Source organism: Prionailurus viverrinus, chromosome A1, assembly GCF_022837055.1.
Source record: "Prionailurus viverrinus isolate Anna chromosome A1, UM_Priviv_1.0, whole genome shotgun sequence".
NCBI lineage: Eukaryota > Metazoa > Chordata > Mammalia > Carnivora > Felidae > Prionailurus > Prionailurus viverrinus.
In genome coordinates, this window is record NC_062561.1 from 137,074,193 (window position 1) to 137,095,880 (window position 21,688).

Sequence of the window (21,688 nt, forward strand, 5' to 3'; positions counted from 1 at the left end):
TAGGATCCACCTCAGGAAGTAGTTCTGAGGTACAAGTGAGTTAGGTTTCTGAAGGTCCTGAAAAAGAGCTGGGCAAAGGGTAGGGGCTTATATAAGTGTTACATGCTATTCTCTTTCTGTACTAATAAACACATTGGTACGACATCCTTTAAAATAGCTACTTAGTGTTCTATTTCATGGCTATACTGTGTAAATCCTCAAACTACCCACACTAGATTTTGCTTAAATATTTTTCTTTTTTGTGGATTTTATATATGTTCAACATGCATGCTTGAAACATTGGCTTGTTAATCTTTTCCACGTATAACTTTAAATATGCATTTTTAAAAAATAACTTCAATTCAGGCAATATCCTTTCTTCCCTGCAGGTCTCCATTTCTGGAATTTTCCCAGTTTGCAGGTTACCAGTTATATGCTAATGAGGAGGTACCTGCCGGTGGCATTATTACAGGCATTGGGAGAGTATCAGGGTGAGTGTTCTACTTACACTCCATAATGTGGGGCAGGAAAAGATTGACGGGCACAGTCTTCCAGCTCTCACTGCTTTGCATATGAACTTGCAAGTTTTGTGCTATTTATATTATGTAGCTGAGGCTTCCTGCCCAGACATGTATTAGATTTATCTGTGGAGATTTAGAGACAAAGACTGAAGGGAAAAAAAAAAAACAACAAAAAAAAACCAGCACAAATTCTGGGGCTCAAATCCAAATCATCCTACATAATCAGAATCTGCAGGCGTGGGCTTCACTTATATCGTTTTCCAAGGCTCTGTAGGTGATCTCTTGGACATCTCTGGTGAAAACCACTGTCTTAGAGGAGTCATTCTCTAATTGTGCTCTTCAGGTAGCATCAGCATCACCTGAGAACTTGACAGAAGTGTAGATTACTAGGTCTTCGTAAGAAGTATTAAATTAAATTTTGAGGGTGGGGCCTGGCAATCTGTTTTTTAACAAGCCCTCCAAGATTCTGGAATACTAATATTTGAGAACCACTCTAGACTTGGGGAATTTAGATTGCTAGAACTTAAATTTACTTGCGTATATTTATGTATGGTCTCACATTTACCATCTCAAGTTAGCATGCCAGACATTGTAGTAAACACTTCCCACTGATTGGTTGTTTTATTTTACTTATGTATTTTTGGGGGGAGGAGGAGAGCTAGAGCACACATGCGTGTGGGGGAGTTGCAGAGGGAGAGGGAGAATCCTAACCAGGCTCCACACCCAGCATGGAGCCCAGCGCAGGGCTCTCTCTCTGCTCTATAAGTGTGAGATCATGACCTGAGCCCAAATCAAGAGTTGGACACTTAACTGGCTGAGCCACCCACGTGCCCCAGTTGTTCTAATGATCACCACAGCTATGTGAGAATGGGTATTACTGTCATCATCCCTGTTCTGCAGGCATGGAAGCCTGCTTGGTAAGATCATAACTGGCCCAAGATCAAGACCCTGGCAAAGCCCAGCTTTGACCTCAGGTGGTTGGACTCTGAGCCTGATACAGTTGCATTTGACTCCGATGCTGGTTTATCGCGTGTGTGTTCTCCCACCTTCTCCCCATAATTCGTGCCTTCTGGGGAGGTACGGCCATAGCCATTCACCATTGTTGCTTCACCTTCCTGTACCCCCACAACTCTTCCACTCTTTGTCAGTTGTGGTCTGCTTAATATTTACCCAGTGTGGAGACACTTTCTTTTTGTAGTCTTAGGGGACGCTTAAAAATAAACCTTTCATGGGGCGCCTGGGTGGCGCAGTCGGTTAGGCGTCCGACTTCAGCCAGGTCACGATCTCGCGGTCCGTGAGTTCGGGCCCCGCGTCAGGCTCTGGGCTGATGGCTCAGAGCCTGGAGCCTGTTTCCGATTCTGTGTCTCCCTCTCTCTCTGCCCCTCCCCCGTTCATGCTCTGTCTCTCTCTGTCCCAAAAATAAATAAACGTTAAAAAAAAAAAAAAAAAAAAAAATTTAAAAAAAAAAAAAAAATAAACCTTTCATAAAAGGATAAACTTCATGCAGAGTTAAACTAAATTCATAATCATGAAATACGTAATTAAGCAGGATAGTTACTGATAATTATGTCTCCAGTCATAATGACAGCAGGTTAGAGCATGCTCTTTCACCTTTCCTGTGCATATATTAATATCTTATTATTTGTGCTTTTATATTTTTCATTTTCGTTTTCTTTCTTTGTGCCTTGTTCTCACTTTATCAAGTTTTCAGCTTGGAAGGAAATTGAATTACACTTAAAAGTTGTGTGGGTTCAGGAGTTGTCAGCCTCCATTAGAATCCTGGCTTTAGCATTTTGTAGCTGTTTGACCTTTAGCAAATTGCTTGACCACTCAGTGCCTTGGTTTTCACATCTGGAAAATATGATTCATTATAAATTTTTTTTTAATGTTTATTTATTTTTGAGACACAGTGAGAATGTGAGTGGGGAAGGGATAGAGAGAGAGGGAGACACAGAATCTGAAGCAGGCTTCAGGCTCCGAGCTGTCAACACGGAGCCCGATACGGGGCTTGAACTCATGAACCACGAGATTATGACCTGAGCAGGAGTCGGATACTCAATCAACTGAGCCACCCAGGCGCCCCAAGATAATATGATTCATTATAAAATGGAATAATCTACTGTAGAGGGTTGTCATGGAAGAAGAGAAAGAAACAAGAAAGGGAAGAAAAACACCTCTATTCCTTAAGAGATGCATAATACAAGTGTACTTTTGCCCCTGAGAGTAGACAGACTCGTGTAGATGAGAGTAGAAGCTCTGTTCCCTGCAGCAAGGTCATTGGTAGCTTCAGCCTGGAGCTTTTCAGAGCCAAATCCATTCATACGGTCATTAAAAACTTTTTTTTTTTTTTTAACATTTTTATTTATTTTTGAGACAGGGAGAGACAGAGCATGAACAGGGGAGGGTCAGAGAGAGGGAGACACAGAATCCAAAACAGGCTCCAGGCTCTGAGCCGTCAGCACAGAGTCCGACGCGGGGCTCAAACTCACGGACTGTGAGATCATGACCTGAGCCGAAGTCGGCCGCTCAACCGACTGAGCCACCCAGGCGCCCCAAAAACTTTTATACCTTTATTGCTTTCTTATATATTTTTGAGCAGTGCTGCGTCTATTGATCTAGGCTCTGTGATACCTTCTGAAGTAGACCCCAAGAAATTTAATGAGGAGACTTGTATGGAATTTTATTTATAAACCAGCTTAGAATCAAGGATTCCTTGCCTGAAATAGTAACTGGCTGATGAATAATTGAGCCGTAGTCCTTTTCTCTGGCAAATTCACATATTTTACATGGCTTATTAGGTCCTGTAAGAAACAGTCCCTGCCTGCTTTCCTCACCTTACCTTTGTACCTCTATCACTGTGGCCATCCTGCTCTTGCTGTTTCATGAACACGCTAAACACACACACATATATATATATATATATATATATATATGCCCTATACTCAAGCCGTTTTCTCTGAATCAAGTGTTCTTCACCTGATTCTTTGGCTTTTGCTCTCCATTCATATTTCCCCTGGAGCAGTGCTTAGGAGCGTGCATTCTAGAATCAGACTACCTAGACTCAAATGCTGGTTTTAACTTGTTGGTTGGTAACATTGGGCCAGTTGCTTAACTTTTTTGTACCTGTGTCCTCATCTGTAAGTGGGATATCTCACATACCTAAAGCCTTGAAAGAGCACCTCGTACATCATAAGTGACACATCAGTTTGGGCTGTTACTGTTATTTTTACCATTCCTTCACCATTATACCGTAACATAGCCCCATCTCAATTACTTTGTTTTATTATATATTTTACCTTGTTTTATTATGTGTTCTATAGTAACTAATAATAATAAATATTGTATTACTATAATAGTGTGATTTGTAGATAGATGTATTTAGGCATTCAGATGACCAAAATTTGCTTCTCATATGTATTTGATCTTTGTCCACAGTTCCTGGCTCATAGCTCCCCAAAACCCTTGGAAGTACTGAGAGTGGTCATGGTGAACTTTGTTCTATCAGTGAAGGTGGCTTTTGGACCCCACCCCAGGGCAGGGTCTAGTTGTTCAGAGAGCCAACTGTGTGATTAGAGGGTTGGAACTTCTCTGCCGTACTTATTCCCCCAATCCCCACCTTTGGGGAAGGGAGAGGGGCTGGAGATCGAATCAGCTAATGGCCACTGAATTACTCAGTCGTGACTAGGCAGTAAAGCCTACATAAAACCCAAGAGGACTGGGAGCTTCCTGGTCAGTGAGCATGTGGAGATGAGGGCAGAGTGGTGCACCTAAGAGAGGACATGGAAGCTCCCCGTCCTTTCCCCATACCTTGCCCTGTGCATCTCTTCACTGAGTGTTAATTTGTGTCTTTTATCATGTCTTTGATAAAACGGTGAACTTAAGTGTTTAAGTGTTAAGCATTCTAGCAAGTTAAAAGAACCCAAGGTGGAGATCGTTGGAACTTATAGTCTGTAGCTGGTTGGTCAGGAAGCACAGGTCACAGCCTAAGCTTATGATTGCTATCTGAAGTGGGGGGTGGAGAGCAGTCCTGTAGGACTAACCCTTAGCCTGTGGAATATGATGCTGTTTCCGAGCAGATCATGTCAGAATTGAGTTGAATTCTCAGACACCAGCAATACCCCCGCAGAGTGTCCGAGAATTGTTTGATGTCGAATGTGGGTGAACCCTCCTCCGCACATTGGGACTGGAAACCCAGAAAGAATTGGTGTGTGTAGAATTACCTTGTTTTATTACAGTGTCATAGCACATATAATCAGAAATTACCTAACGGATTTGTTGTGTGTTTTTGCTTCCCCTAACTGATCCTTTCCACTACAATGGGAGGTCTGTAACATCAGGAATTTTGCCCTTCTTGTTCACTCCATGTCCTTAGTTTCTAGAAAAGGACAAGGCATATAGAACACACTTAAAAAATATTTGTTGAATAAATGAATGGATGTCAGGGGTTATTTTATAGGCCAAGTTATAGCTCTTGTGGTTATTTCCAGAATGAGATAGTGAAGTTGTATCACACTTACAGGATGATGCTCTGTTTTTGTTTTCTTTATTTGGGGGCTTGGTGTGGAATCCCCCTTACTCTACAGTGATTTCAAGTAGTTAAAGACAGGGAGCAGAAGACAGCTTGGTTTAATTCCACTGCACATTTTAAACCATGTAATCAGAAGTATCCTACCAGACACCAACTTTCAAGTCGTTCTCTATGCACATCAACAACAGGGTTTCATACTGAGCGTATGCATTTTGCCCCACGAGACTCCTCTCCATGAGAGTCTGGCCAAGGAAAGACTTACCTTTTCCCTAGACTTACCATGCTGGCCAAGGAAAGACTTACCTTTTCCCTAGAGCTGTGCCAGTGTTAGATATTATGACTGAAAAGTTTCACTCATTTACTAGGTGTAAAGTAGCAGTTCATTGTGATTTACACGCACCTTTCTTACATAAATAGTGTGGTTGTATATATTGTCACCACTCTTTCTCTGGCCAATGCTAGATGCCCAAACTGGTTTAAGAAAGAAAGAATTTATTGACTCTTAGCTGATAAGTGTGAACATAGCTGGATGTAGGAGCTCAGACGGTGTTATCAGGTCACAGGTGTGTTTTGGTTTTATTCCCAGGCAAGCTTTCTAAACCCAGAGGCAGAGCTAGCCAGAGACATCCCAGTTTCTGTTCTGTAAGGTCAGTAGCTGAGGTAGGAGAGCCCCAAAGGGGTTAGGCTTGGGGTCCAAGCACTCCCCCCCTTTTTTTTTTAAGTACTTAAGTTTTATGTTCAAGTTCAAATGATCCTTTTTTCTGGTATTTGTTTAAGAAAACTTTTTTGAACTTAATGTTTATCTTATTGTCTTGTGGTTTGAGTTAGGGGTCCAGTCGCCCAGCTCTCTTCTTAGAATCCTACTTAAATTCCTTAAATTAGATAATCCAGAATAACAATAGCTAACATTTATCCAGTGTCCACTATGTGCCTGGGAATATTTTAAGTATTAAATGAATATTTTTTTATTAAAAAAAAAAAATTTTTTTAACGTTTATTTATTTTTGAGACAGAGTATCAACAGGGGAGGGGCAGAGAGAGAGGGAGACACAGAATCTGAAATGGGCTCCAGGCTCTGAGCTGTCAGCACAGAGCCCGACACGGGGCTCGAACTCACGGACCGTGAGATCATGACCTGAGCCGAAGTCGGACGCTCAACCGACTGAGCCACCCAGGCGCCCCTAAAAAAATTTTTTTAATGTTTATTCTTGAGTGAGAAAGAGCACGAGCAGGAGAGGGTCAGAGAGAGAGGGAGACACAGAATCTGAAGCAGGCTCCAGGCTGTCAGCACAGCTGTCAGCACAGAGTCCAATTCGGGGCTTGAACTCACTAACTGAGAGATCATGACCTGAGCCAAAGTCAGACACTTAACTGACTGAGCCACCCAGGTGCCCCAAGTATTAAATGAATGTTAAATCACTGAAATAAGTATGAGTATTATCCTTATAAAGTAGATACTACTGTTATCCCTATTTAAAATTTTTTTTATCACGTACAAGTGAGAAAACTGAGGTATATGAAAATCAGCTTTCTTGAGGTCACTTAGGAGTAAAAGTAAATGGGGGCCCACGCCCCTTGCTGAGCCACACTGTGGACTTGGGGTAGAAGGATCTGGTTCTTTTCTATACCTTTGAAGATAGGCTTTGGGGACCAGTGTCACTTGAACCACATGGATTAGGTAAGAGGCAGTGTCTGAAAGAAAGTTTGGTTCTGTTGCCAAAATAATAGATTGTGGGTATACAAAACCAGTAGATGTACAGTGCAGTCTTTTTGTGGACTAATTTTATTTTTTATTCCGTAACATGTCTGTGACCTTTTTTGTTTGTTGGTTTGTTTGTGAAAGAGAAAGAGCACGCACAGCATACACAGGTGAGCTGGGGAGGGACAGAGGGAGGGAGAGAATCCCAAGCAGGCTCCATGTTCAGTGCAGAGCATGACGTGGGGCTCGATTCCATGTTGCTGAGATCATGACCTGAGCCAAAATCCAGAGTTGGATGCTCAACGTGACTTAGCTACCCAGGTGCCCTTGTGACCTTTTAATAAGCAAGTGAGAGTGGCTCTGTCTCTTGTGGCTCTGTCTCTTGTTCAAGGTCACATGTTCAGCAAGTGGCAGAGCCAATATTTCACCATAGCTTGTCTGATTCCATAGTCTGGCCCCTTTCCTGAATCACAGCTTCTTAAGCTTTTTTAGGGCACCACCCCCAGGGTGGGGCAGAACAGTGCACCCTGGAGGTGTGAGATGATAGCCTCAACAACCTGCCAGAGCATAAATTTCCTTTGAAATCTAATTTGTTTACTAAAGTCATGAAAAATTGGCAGTCCACTCTAAAATGCTAACTGTAATGTGGAAAGAAGCTTTATATCAATAAAATAGATGGCTCTAAGGAGAGGAACCCTTTTATCTTGTGGGGAGCACTGCTGGCCACGTACCCTAATGCGAGCAGTCCGTTGCTACCTGAGGCCGCTGTTCAGTTGCTGTTCTTTACTTTATTTTCAACAGGGATTCAGTGACTCACTTTTTAGAATTCTAGAGAATATAAAGTGAGGTTTTAAAACATATAAATAGGAGTGCCTGGCTGGCTCAATTGGTGGAGTGTACAGCTCTTGTATTTGGGTTGTAAGTTCAAGCCCATGTTGGGTGTAGAGATTACTTAAAAATAAAATCTTAAAAAAAAAAATCAGAAATATAAACAAGATTACATTTTTTATTTTTATTTTTTAATATTTTTAAATGTTTATTTATTTTTGAGACAGAGACAGAGCATGAACGGGGGAGGGGCAGAGAGAGAGGGAGACACAGAACCCGAAGCAGCCTCCAGGCTCTGAGCTGTTAGCACAGAGCCTGACACGGGGCTCGAACTCACGAACTGTGAGATCAAGACCTGAGCCGAAGTCGGACACTCAACCGACCGAGCCACCCAGGTGCCCCAAGATTACATTGTTTTTAAAGAACCCACTGTTGTTCACTCAGGTTTCCTTCTGGTTTCCCGGCAGGGTTGAGCAGTTTCCCTTACAGGTGGTCTGCACTCACCACTCTGCTCTTTGTGTCCTCCTTATGGGCGTGGCACTCAGCTAAGTGGTTCTGGTGAGAAAGGGCACCACCGATGATGCACTTTAATATGTTTTCAATACACTACTTTATCTTATTTTTTACTTTTTTCAAGTGTGGTTTTTAAATTTTATTTTGAGAGAGGGAGGGAGAGAGAGACTCCCAAGCAGGCTTCACACTGTCAGTGCAGAGCCTGGCGTGGGGCTCCAATTCACGAACTCTGAGATCATGACCTGAGCAGAAATCAAAAGTCAGACACTCAGCTAACTGAGCCACACAGGTGCTCTCAATATGCCATTTTATAGTTTGCATCTATTGTTACTTTAAGCAAGATACTGTGTTTTAAACTTGTTTTAGTTTTTTGAAAAGTGTGTGGTAGTAATATTTAAGAACTTTTGAAAATAAGAAAAATAAATTCTCTTGATGGATCAGTTTTCATTTTTCAAATTACCATCCTAAAAGGAAACTTGGTGGTTTATTATGAGAGATTTCTCACCCTTGAGATTTGGATTATTTTTGTGTGTATATTTTATTATTGTTTCACTAGGATCATTTCATTGAAAGAACCATTATGAAATGTGGCTGAGGTTGTTAGTTTTTCACTGCTAATAGACGACCGATGACTCTTTAAAAGTCAAGTGTGAGTTTGTAAACTTGTTAAAAGTAATGATATAAATGAGTATGTGGACTTTGATTAAAGCTTGCTTTCATATCATGAGATCATCTGCTAATGACTGTCATTGGTGATATGTACTAGAAGTTGAAGGTTGCATTGGAGTGTCTTACAATGAAATGTACTTGGCCTTTTAACTTTGAAGAAGTCTCTCTTATTCTCTTTGTGATGAAATTTCTGTCTTTCAGAGTAGAATGTATAATTGTTGCCAATGATGCCACCATCAAAGGAGGGACCTACTATCCCGTGACTGTGAAGAAGCATTTGCGGGCACAAGAAATTGCAATGCAAAACAGGCTCCCCTGCATCTACTTGGGCAAGTCACAAGAGTCGTAAAATGAATTATTTTTAGGTGGTAAAATGCAAGAGTGTTTACAAGGTTATATATGATGTCATCATTTTTTTTTTTTTTTGACAGAGTGTGGGGGAGGGACAGAGAGAGTGGGACAGAGGATTTGAAGCGGTCTCTGTACTGACAGCAGAGTCCCATGTGGGGCTTGAACCCCAAGCCAGGAGATCATGACCTGAGCCGAAGGCGGGCTTAACTGACTAAGCCACCCACACCCCCCCATCATTGGGTATTTTTAAAAACTGTTGGTTTCTTCCATAATTACAAAAGAAATGCATGCTCTTTGCTGAAAACTCAGGAAGAAAATGTGAACAAGAACTACCCATAACAACATCACTGAGGACTAACCTGTGACAGTATTTTCATGTATGCCAGTTTTTTCTCTACATGGGTGTAGATTTTTTTTCTTCTATATATTTTCTTTTTGTCTTAACCTTAATGAGTTCAAACTGTGAGAAAATAATAGTTAATATTTATGGATCTCTTGAGTGCTAGGTACTAATTTAAATGCTTTGAGTATGTATATAATTTTCAGCAAATGCAATTTAAGAAATTTAATTTTTAATGAAAGTAAATTTATGTTTGAAATTAAATTACACTTAAATCTAAGGGTATTTCAAAAGGAACATAAAAAGCAAGGCAGTTTAAAATTGGCACTGCCTGGATAATGGTTTAGTTTGGTGAAATACCAGCATATATATATTGTTCATTTTTGCAAGTGTTTGAACAGGTACTGACTTAGAGATTTTTTTCCCTGCAAAAGTGCATTTACCTGGGTGACTCACAGTGTGAACTTTGTTTTGCACATACAGAAAACAGCAAATGAGGCCCTACTGTTTACAGGTGCTGTGCCAAACACTGTAGGTAATGGACTAAAGAGTATTATGTTGTCCCCATCTTGGGCAAGCTTAAATGCACCAGAGACAGGATGTCATGTAGTAAATAACAACAAAAGACATGATGATTGTAGGCAAGAGTGGTGGGCATAGGACTAGCTAACTTTTCACAGCATTGTTTTTTGCACTCACTCTGTGCTGAACTAAGTAAGTGCTTTATATACATTATTTCATGTCACCCCAGGAATAGCTTCCTGGGAGAGCTACTGTTGTTACTTTGATTTCACAGGTGAGGAACAGGGAGCATAGAATGGCTAGGACATGCCGGTAATCACACAGATATGAAGTAACCAAGCTCTCTTCCAAATTCAGCTTCAGCTGACCTTCTTATCCCCCACTCAGCCCTGCAGTATAAACAGTCCCAGAGACACTATGTGACAAACTGTCACATGAATTCTGCATGTGGCTTTGCATTGGTTTAAAAGAAAGAAAGACATTTTTTTTTTTTTTTTTTTTTTTTTTTTAGCTGAACTGGTTAAAAATTTGCGGTGTTTCTGGGGCTTTAGCTGGTCCTCAAAGGAGAGAATGTCCTAAATATTTCAAGTGGAATTTTGCACAGGGAGGAGTGCCTAATGGATTTGATGAAAACTGAATTTTTTGGCTGCGTTGGGGGACTGGAGAAAGATGCTGTTGAATAGTTTAGAACGGTGATAGGGCAGGTTTTGTGTGAATGTGATGAAGAACTGTTGCTGTCAGCGGTACACGTCTTCCTTCCTGTGTACAGCATGTTTCGTTCATTCAGATGTACTTATTTCTGTTATTTCCCTTGTCTTCAGTTGATTCAGGAGGCGCAAACTTACCTTGGCAAGCAGAAATATTTCCAGATCGAGATCACTTTGGCCGTATATTCTATAATCAGGCAATTATGTCTTCTCAAAATATTGCACAGGTAACTTCTCATTAATGAAAGGTATTGTTTTTTTGCTCCAAATGCCTTTGCCAGCTAGATAGCCTGAGGTGATTTAAAACAGAATTTAACACAGAATGTAGATTTTTTTTCCCCCCACAGAAAGTGCCTTAAGGTCAGATTATTCTCTTAATTATGGGCATGCTTTTATGTTTTAATAAAGGCTGTTTCACTAAAGGAAAAGAGTTCGTCAAAAGAAAGGACACTGTGTAATTGGGTTTTTTTAATTTTTAAATTTTTTTACATTTTTTTATTTTTGAGAGACAGAGCATGAGCAGGGGAGGGACAGAGAGAGAGGGAGGGAGACACAGAATCCGAAGCAGGCTCTAGGCTCTGAGCTGCTAGCACAGAGCCTGATGCGGGGCTCAAACCCACAAACTGTGAGATCATGACCAGAGCCGAAGTTCGACGATTAACCGACTGAGCCACCCAGATGCCCCAGTAGTTGCTTTTTTAGGACTACACTTTGAGACATTTCTGGTGTCTGAATGAGGAGACATGGTTTGTGAGTTTGAACCCCGCTTCGGGCTGCATTTTGACATTGTGGAGCCTACTTGGGATTTTCTGTCTCCCCTGTGTCTCTGTCCCTCCCCTGCTCGCTCTCTGTCTCAAAATAAATAAATAAACCTTAAAAAAAATGTCTTTTTAAAATTAAAAGTGTCCATATATTTTTGAGTAAGTAGTACCTGCCTATGATTAAAAAATCTGAAGTGTCTAAAGGGCATTTGAATGCTTTCCTTTTTCCTATTTTAGTTTCTTAAAAATCTTAACATCAGTATTTCTTTGAGCCACTTCTCTTAGCATTTCTTTTCTCTGTTTTACTCCAGTAGGAAGTTCAGGGTAAAGATTTACCTCTTTTCTTAGAAACCTCTTGGAATTTGAGGAAAATTTCCAATTTCTCTTGTGTACTAGTTTCCATAGTGCCTATCCTGATCTTTTCCCCAGTAAATGAGCCCTAAACCCGATGTCTGCACTGTAGCTGTTGCTTCATACTTAACTGAAGAAGTCAGGCTGTGTGCGAGCACTCTTGTACTAAAAACATTGTGACTTTGCCTTCTTTTATCCTAGAAACAGTTGTCCCTCTTCCTCTCCAGGGCTAAGCTTTTCATTTATAATCCTAATGCCAACCCCTCCTTTGTGCCTCATCATTTGTTCCTCTTCTCTCTCTTACTCTAATATTTTCTCATCCACTTTTTTTTTCTCACAGTCAATAACTGTGTTGACTTCTTCTGCATTTTTTTGTTTTATTTATTTCTTTTGAGAGAGAGAGAGAGAGATTGAGATTGTAAGTGGGGAGGGGCAGAGAGAGAGGGAGACAGAGAATCCCAACCAGGCTCTGCACTGTCAGTGCAGAGGGGATTGAACCCACCAACTGAGATCACCACCTGAGCTGAAATCAAGGGTCCGATGCTTAACTGACTGAGCCACCCCATGTGTCCCAACTTCCTCTGTTTTTTTTTTCTTTTTTTTCTTTTTATTTATTTATTTATTTATTTATTTTTTCAACGTTTATTTATTTTTGGGACAGAGAGAGACAGAGCATGAACGGGGGAGGGGCAGAGAGAGAAGGAGACACAGAATCAGAAACAGGCTCCAGGCTCTGAGCCATCAGCCCAGAGCCTGACGCGGGGCTCGAACTCACGGACCGCGAGATCGTGACCTGGCTGAAGTCAGACGCTTAACCGACTGCGCCACCCAGGCGCCCCAGCTTCCTCTGTTTTTAAAGGAAAAAGAAAAAGCACCAAAAGCCGTGACAAAAGAAAAGGACCTTTGCTAGCTTCTTCTGTTCCCTGAAGCTTCCCTCCTTCCCTGGATCAGCAGACTTCTTAAAACCTGACCTAGGACCTTTGTTCCTGACTGCTCACTCCATAAAACCTACTGCCTTTGGAGGTCCTACTAGCCTCCTAGAGACCAGATTCTTTTTTTTTTTTTTTTTTTCAACGTTTATTTATTTTTGGGACAGAGAGAGACAGAGCATGAACGGGGGGGGGGGGCAGAGAGAGAGGGAGACACAGAATCCGAAACAGGCTCCAGGCTCCGAGCTGTCAGCACAAAGCCAGACGCAGGGCTCGTACTCACGGACCGTGAGATCATGACCTGAGCTGAAGTCGGACCCTCAACTGACTGAGCCACCCAGGCACCCCTAGAGACCAGATTCTTACTCCACATGACCTCTTTTGTTCACTTTCCTGAAATCTTCCTTAGACTTTGTGCCACTGGCTTTCCGTATTCCCCCAGGCTCTCCGTTTAATCCTCTCCACCCAGGAACTTGTCCTTAATGGTTTCATAAACTCTCATGACATCCCTTTCATATCCGTGATCTTTCCTGACCTCTCTCTGCACCTTGGGAGGTTCTGCTGTCTTTGTGGATTTCCCTTTGGTACTTAGGGGCTCCAGCTAGACATTGAGCACATTCACTTCTCTACTGATGGTTCTTTCACCCGTGTCCCTGTTTGCTCTTGATAGTACTTCCTTCTTGAGCTTTTCCCTAGGATTGAAACCTTGGTGTCATCCTTGACTCTTGCCTGCTTTTTCCCCTACCTGCCCCTACCTGATCATTTTGGTAAAAAAAAAAAAAAAAAAATGTGTGTGTGTGTGTGTGTGTGTGTGTGTATCTATATATAGATATATAAATCTGTCTGTCTATATATTTCTCATCTTTGTATCCCCAGGAGCTCCTCTGGTGCTGGACAGATAATCAATACATAATAAACCTTTGACAAAGACCTGTCGATTTTTATCTTTGGATTGGCCCTCTCAGCTCCATTCCTACTGCCATCACCATGGGTAGTTCGGGCCTACATTACTACTTAGAGTGTGGCACTAGCTTCACCTGTCTTGTGTTCCTGACTACCTAGTCTTTCCTTTTCTGTCCACTGTACATGTTACTGTAGCATTACTCTTTATCTGGTTCCTGGCTCAAAACCATAATTTATACAAAACAGACTTCAGACTTATTAGCCTGGTACGTAAGACCCCTTGTGGTCTAGTTCCGATCTTATGTTCTGGCCTTACTGCCCACTGTCAGTCTGAACCACTCACTATTCTTCATATGTACCATGGCCTTTCATGACTGCTCAGGTCCATGCCGGGCCCTCTCTTCCCCATTCCTTGCAGTCTAAGTCTCCAGTCCATTTTCCAAATGCATCTCAGATGCCATCTCTTGCAGGAAGGCTTCTTTTTGAGCTATACCTTAATAATGACGTTTATTCCTTTTATCTAGATATATCCTAATTTCCCTCACTAGACTCTAAGCCTCTTGAGATAAGAGACACCATCAGATAAATCTTTATATCCTCACACATTTCCCTGAGAAGGTACTTAGTCAATATTTATTTAAAAAGTGAAACTCTTGGGGTGCCTGAGTGGCTCAGTGGTTAAGCGGCCCGACGTCAGCTAAGGTCATGATCTCATGGTTCATGAGTTCGAGCCTTGCATTGTGCTGTGTGCTGACAGCTCAGAGCCTGGTGCCTTCTTCGGATTCTGTGTCTCCCTCTCTCCCTGTTCCTCCCCTGCTTGTACTCTGCCTCTCTCTGTCTAAAAAATAAATAAACGTTAAAAAAAAAAAAGAAGAGTGAAACTCTTTATGACTATTCAAGTGATATCTGATGTACTGAGTATATCTTACATTTTAATGTATGTTTTATTATTTACTGAGGCCTTGGCTTGGATGGATAAAAACAAGTTCTTATACTTTATTTTTTTAAAATTTTTATCCATATTCTTTATTACATGAAGCAATCACTTGTTTAACTCCAGTTATGTTACATGTGCATTTTGATAGGGAACTCTAGCTTCTTTATTTGTTCAGTTCCTTCTTTCCTCCCCAATGTTGGTTTTTATTTAATGTTATTAACCTTGCCCATTATAGGTCCACTTATCCACTTATTTCTAAGATACATGTCTCTTGACAATCATATCTCTGTTATTTCCTGTATCTTTGCAGTGGTAAAAATGTGGACAGATTTTTACCAACCTGGAAGGTTTAAAATTTTTGTTTTTGCTCTCAAGGAGAAAAGGCAGTTATATAAGACACCTACCCACATCTGTATTCTCTTGTCATCTTTCCCTCCTTTCTGGTGTATTTTAGAACTTGTTTTTTTTGTTTTTGAAGTTTAAAGACTTGGCATACAGGTGTCTGGTGGTCTTACTTGGAGTCTCATGTCCTGAGGATACCTCACCTGGACTTTCTCTAAACCCATGCCTGATGTCTTGATGATCTTGGAAACATTGCTTCTGTTATTTTCTGTATTGTGGCTCCACGTTGCTGGCTTTTGAAGTGTGAGGCATATATTCTGTTCAGAAGTGGGATCTTTGTTTTCTTAGGTCTCACATTAGCATTAATTTTTAAAATTAGTGGACGGGGTGCCTGGGTGGCTTCGTGGGTTGAGCGTCCTACTCTTGATATTGGCTCAGGTCATGATCGTGGGATCAAGCCCTGCCTTGGGCTCCATGGTAAGCATACAGCCTGCTTAACATTCTTTCTCCCTCTGCCTCTGTCCCCTGCTCACGTGTCTCTCTGTCAAAAAAAAAAAAAAAAATTTAAAATAATTTAAAACTTAGTGGTGGTCTGGTCTAGCTGGGTCTTTGCCCGGCTGCATCATCCTGTTTGACTGTCATCCTTTAGTGCACCAGGAACAAAATGTTTCCACTGTGACTAACAGTGTATTTCTTCTGAAATAGTCGTTATTCACCTAGCCATGTGGAGGTGCAGCTCCTGTTTTTCCTTCGCGTGTCTGCCTGTTTGTTCTTCTTTTGGAGATGTACTTAAAATTATTTCAGGAGTCCCTGCTTCCTTCTCTCCTTCCCTGTCCCCACTTCCACCCTCTTGGCTTAGCTCATTATTTTTGAAATTTATTTTCTTTGCTTTAGATCATGGTAATTGTTTTGAGGGAGTTAGTTAAGACAGGCACCGTATATCATTTTTTTTTTCCATTCAGAAAAGTTGGTTTTATTATTTTTTAAATATTTATTTATTTATTAAAAATATTTTTTTAACGTTTATTGATTTTTGAGAGACAGAGCATGAGCGGGGGAGGGGCAGAGAGAGAGGAGACCCAGAATCTGAAGCAGGCTACAGGCTCCGAGCTGTCAGCACAGAGCCCAATGCGAGGCTCGAACCCATGAACTATGAGATCATGACCTGAGCCAAAGTTGGACGCTTAACCAACTGAACCACCCAGGCACCCGAAAGGCGGTTTTATTAAAGCACACGGATAAGACCCATGGGCAGAAAGAGTGCCCATTATTTTATTTTTTTTATTTTTACTTTTTCATGTTTATTTTTGAGAGAGAGAAAGAGAGCGTGAGTGGGGTAGGGGCATGAGAGAGGGAGACACAGAACCTGAAGCAGCCTCTAGGCTATGAACTGTCAGTGCAGAGCCTGATGTGGGACTTGAATCCACAAACCATGAGATCATGACCTGAGCCAAAGTCAGATTCATAACCCACTGAGCCACCCAGGTGCCCCAAGGGCTGCCCATTATTTCAAAAACGCATTTCACCTTGTCCATGTTGTCAAGTAGGGCCTAGGGAACAAAATCACTGATTGCTTTGAGGCTGATAAAAAGGAAGAAACAGGATATTCTGGATAAGGTGGACTTTTTGTTTTCTGTGCACATTTTATCCTATCTATTTAGCACAGATAAGCATGAGTACTCTAGAATCAGTGGTGTGATCGGTCAGTATAATTGATTGTGATTTAAATTTTGGAGAGCTAATGAACTGATAGGTGAATTTTGTGACTTTTTAAAAAAAAATTTTTTTTTTTTAATTTACATCCAAATTAATTAGCATATAGTGCAACAATGATTTCAGGAGAAGATTCCTTAATGCCCCTTACCCATTTAGCCCATCCCCCCTCCCATAACCCCCCAGGAACCGTCTGTTTGTGCTCCATATTTAAGAGTCTCTTATGTTTTGTCCCCCTCCCTGTTTTTATATTATTTTTGTTTCCCTTACCTTATGTTCATCTGTTTTATCTCTTAAAGTCCTCATATGAGTGAAGTCATATGATATTTGTCTTTCTCTAATTTTGCTTAGCATGATACCCTCCAATTCCATCCACGTAGTTGCAAATGGCAAGATTTCATTCTTTTTTGTTGTTGTTGTTGTATCTTTTTTAATTTTAAAGATTTCATTCTTTTTGACTGCCGCGTAATACTCCATTGTGTGTATGTAGGTGTATATATACCATATCTTCTTTATCCATTCATCCATCAATGGACATTTGGGTTCTTTCCATACTTTTGCTATTGTTGATAGTGCTGCTATAAACATTGGGGGTGCCTGTGTCCCTTCGAAACAGCACACCTGTATCCCTGGATAAATACCTAGTAGTGCAATTGCTGGATCGTAGGGTAGTTCTATTTTTAGTTTTTTGAGGAACCTCCATACTGTTTTCCAGAGTGGCTGTACCAGCTTTCATTCCTACCAACAATGCAAAAGAGATCCTCTTTTTCCACACCCTCGCCAACATCTGTTATTGCCCGAGTTGTTAATGTTAGCCATTCTGACAGGTGTGAGGTGGTATATCTCATTGTGGTTTTGATTTGTATTTCCCTGATGATGACTGATGTGGAGGGAGCATTTTTTCATGTGTCGGCCATCCGGATGTCTTTGGAGAAGTGTCTATTCATGTCTTTTGCCCATTTCTTCACTGGATTATTTGCTTTTTGGGTGTTGAGTTTGATAAGTTCTTTGTAGATTTTGGATACTAACCCGTTATCTGATATATCATTTGCAAATATCTTCTTTCATTCTGTCAGCTGCCTTTTAGTTTTGGTGATTGTTTCCTTCACTGTGCAGAAGCTTTTTATTTTGATAAGGTCCCAATAGTTCATTTTTGCTTTTGTTTCTGTTGCCTCCAGAGACGTATTGAGTAAGAAGTTGCTGTGGCCAAGATCAAAGAGGTTTTTGCCTGTTTTCTCCTCGAGGATTTTTTTACTTCCTGTCTTACATTGAGGTTTTTCATCCATTTTGAGTTTATTTTTGTGTATGGTGTAAGAAAGTGGCCCAGGTCCATTCTTCTGCATGTCACTGTCCAGTTTTCCCAGTACCACTTGCTGAAGAGACTGTCTTTATTCCATCGGATAGTCTTTCCTGCTTTGTCAAAGATTAGTTGCCCATATGTTTGTGGGTTCATTTCTGGGTTCTCTGTTCTATTCCATTGATTTGAGTGTCTGTTCTTGTGACAGTACCATACTGTCTTGATGATTACAGCTTTGTAGTATAGCTTGAAGTCTGGGATTGTGATGCCTCCTGCTTTGGTTTTCTTTTTCAAGATTGTTTTAGCTATTTGGGGTCTTTTCTGGTTCCATACAAATTTTAGGATTATTTGTTCTAGCTCTGTGAAGAATGCTGGTGTTATTTTGATATGGATTGCATTGAATATGTAGATTGCTTTGGGTTGTATTGACATTTTAACAATATTTGTTCTTCCTATCCAGGAGAATGGAATCTTTTCCATTTTCTTGTGTCTTCTTCAATTTCTTTCATAAGCTTTCTATAGTTTTCAGTGTATAGATTTTTCACCTCTTTGGTTAGATTTATTCCTAGGTATTTTATGGTTTTTGGTGCAACTGTAAATGGGATCGATTGCTTGATTTATTTTTCTGTTGCCTCATAGTTGGTGTACAGAAATGCAACCGATTTCTGTGCATTGATTTTATATTCTGCAACTTTGCTGAATTTATGAATCAGTTCTAGCAGTTTTTTGGTGGAATCTTTTGGGTTTTCCATATAGAGTATCATGTGACTTTTATTTTTTAAATGGAGGCTCTGTAGGTAGAGGAAGAAAACAATGTGATATAGGCAGTATTTGCTTTCCACATTAACTTGAAATTGAAAAAGAAGAGAAATTTAAAAACATATTATACTTTTAATGGCTTTTCCATCAAGCAACTGAAACGTTTCCCCCCTGTAAGTTATATTACATTTATCACCGTGTACCTTTGAACTGGGTAGTCTTCTGTAATTTCTCAGTGGAAGGATGGAGGTCTAGAGTTCACACAGCTTTTCAGAATTAGGTATAAAACCTCTTGACTCTCTCTCAGAGACCCTTTCTGTAGGGCAGACTGCTGACCTACAATATGTAATTTGGTTTTGGTGCAATGAGAACCAGTCTCTCTTTGTTTAGGCAAGACCTGGAGGGTAATGAAATTTTGTCTGAAGTTTTTGCAGACTCTTACTTCTGTTTTGGAGAATCTCATTTCCTTTTTTAAAGGAGTTTTTTATTTTTTATTTATTTTATTTATTTTATTTCTACTTTTTTAAGTTTGAGAGGGGAGGAGAGAGAGAGAGAGAGAGAGAGAGAGAGAGAGAGAGAGACAGAACACAAGTGGGGAGGGGCAGAGAAAGAGGGAGAGAGAGAGAAGCCCAAGCACGCTCTTGCCACCAGCGCTGACTCCGATGTGGGGCTTGAATTCATGAACCGTGACCTGAGCCAAAATCAAGAGTTGGATGCTTTACCAGCTGAGCCACCCAGCGCCCTATTTTTTATTTTTTAAGTAGGCTTTATGCCCAGCATAGAGCCCAACATGAGGCTTGAACTCACAATCCTGAGATCAAGACCTGAGCTGAGATCAAGAGTCAGGTACTCAACTGACTAAGCCACCCAGGCACCCTGCATCTCATTTCCTGTTACTCAAAATTTCTGCTTGTGGCTTCTCTGGTAGTGATGGCAGGCAGTGTTATAGTCAGTTACATATCCTTCTTAGCCTTCTTGCTGCTTTCTTGGTCTTGATTTAAGTCTTGAGTCACCATGGACCTCCTCACCCTGTGGGAGAGACCTCTTGGCTTGTCCACATTGCAGGAAGCCCACCTCATGGGTGACTGGGTGGACTGTAGCCTCTCAATGGAGTTCTTGGGAGTTGTCCTGTGTTCTGATGCACATGAGAGTCACTCTAATGTCTCCCCTGATTTGGTGCATGTGTTGTGCCCCCAACACAAGCCTATACCCTGAGTGTGCTCAGTATACGTTATGTTCACACATCTTACTTATGCCCTTTTAATGTCCTCTTAATAGAGAAAGCAGCAGAATTTTCTTCCTTGGGGTCTACATCATTTGTCCAGCATGGGCAGCGTGAGATCGTTGTTGTACCACAGACAAATGCTTTGGGACAGGGAAAGCCATTAGAGCTGTTTGGCCCTGGGGTTCCTGTGCTTTGTGAGAAGAAGGAGCAGACGCAGTGGCAGGGCTCTTTTTGATGGACATTCACCCTGTTCTGCAAGTAAGCGAATGGCTTAGAATTAAATGATGAGAAGAGGAGATTCTGCGACAGTGGTGACTTCTCTAATCTAGGTTCTTTTATTTAATTTTTCTTTTATCAGAATTTGCTTTAGAGATGCTAAGTTTAATGTCTATGAGATACTTGTGACTAGCGTGGCCTGTTTCTTTTTTTTTTTTTTTTTTTACATTTATTTATTTTGAGAGAGAAAGAGAGCATGTGAGCAGGGGAGGAGCAGAGAGGGAGAGAGAGAGAGAAAATCACAAGAAGGCTCTACACTGTTGGCACAGAGCCCAACATGGGGCTCAAACCCACAAACCATGAGATCATGACCTGAGCTGAAACCAAGAGTGGGACACTTAACCGACTGACCTACCCAGGCACCCCTAGCCTGTTTCTTATTGATAAAATTTGAGAATTTTGATTCTTATATACTTAATAATTTCAGCTCTTTTTTAAAAAATTTTATAATAGCTTTATTAAGATCTAATTCACATACCATACAATTCACCCATTTAATATGTACAGTTCAGTGGTTTTTAGGATATTCCTCAAGTTGAGGCAATTCTAGTACATTTTCATCACTCCAGGAGGAAATGCCATATCCATTAACAGTCACTGCTTATTTCAATCCAGTCTCTCCAGCCCCTCGCAAGCACTCATCTGACTCTATGATTTGCCTATTATTCATTTCATTTGAAAGGGATCATATAATAAGTGGTTTCTTTCATTTAGCAAAATGGTTTCAATGTTTACCCATGTCTTTTGGTTTTTCATTACACTCTGGGATGGTACAGCATTCTGTTTATGGACTGTCTCCCATTTCTGCAATAGGGGAATGGTTTACTGAAGGGCAGCAACAACAAATAACTTTTTTTTTTTTAAGTATTTTCTGTTTTTTTTTGTTTTGTTTTTGATGTTTATTCATGTTTGAGAGGCAGAGACAGAGTGTGGGTGGGGGAGGGGCAGAGAGAGAGGGAGACAGAATCTGAAGCAGACTCCAGGCTCTGACTGGTCAGCCCAGAGCCTGATGGGGGGCTCGAACTCATGACCTGAGCTGAAGTTTATTCATGTTTGAGAGGCAGAGACAGAGCACAAGTTGGGGGGGGGGGGCAGAGAGAGAGGGAGACACAGGGTCTGAAGCAGGCTCCAGGTTCTGACCTGTCAGCATAGAGCCCTATGTGGGGCTCGAACTCATGAGCTGTGAGATCATGACCTGAGCTCAAGTCAGACGCTCAACCGACTGAGCCACCCAGGTGCACCAACAGCAAAGTACTTCTAAGCAAAGACCGTCCCAAGGCTTCAGATGTGCTTCAGTTGTAGTTACTTTAGATGCTGTTTGATCTCTGTGATAGTTATCCATTGCTGCAGAACAGAGTACCCCAAAACTTGGTAGTTGAAAGCACCATTTTTTACCTCACAGTTGCTCTGGGGCACAACTCTGAGCACAGCTGAGCCGGATCCCCTAGCTCTGGGTCTCATGTGGCTGCAGTCCTCTTCAGTCTCCATTAGTAAGGGTCTGCCCCGGCTTGCTCACGTGGTTGTTGGCATGATTCAGT

At 41.2% G+C, this 21,688-nt stretch overlaps 1 protein-coding gene across 3 annotated transcripts in view; it reads left to right on the forward strand.

Annotated features, from left to right (window-relative positions):
* The window catches only part of MCCC2 (methylcrotonyl-CoA carboxylase subunit 2), a 71,249-nt gene that overhangs the window by 14,747 nt on the left and 34,814 nt on the right, over nucleotides 1–21,688 (forward strand). For all 3 annotated transcript variants that reach the window (XM_047865903.1, XM_047865910.1, XM_047865895.1), the window contains exons 4-6: nucleotides 369–470; nucleotides 8,939–9,066; nucleotides 10,772–10,884. In XM_047865903.1, coding sequence (XP_047721859.1) covers nucleotides 369–470; nucleotides 8,939–9,066; nucleotides 10,772–10,884 — 343 coding nt within the window. The remainder of the gene's footprint in view (nucleotides 1–368; nucleotides 471–8,938; nucleotides 9,067–10,771; nucleotides 10,885–21,688) is intronic.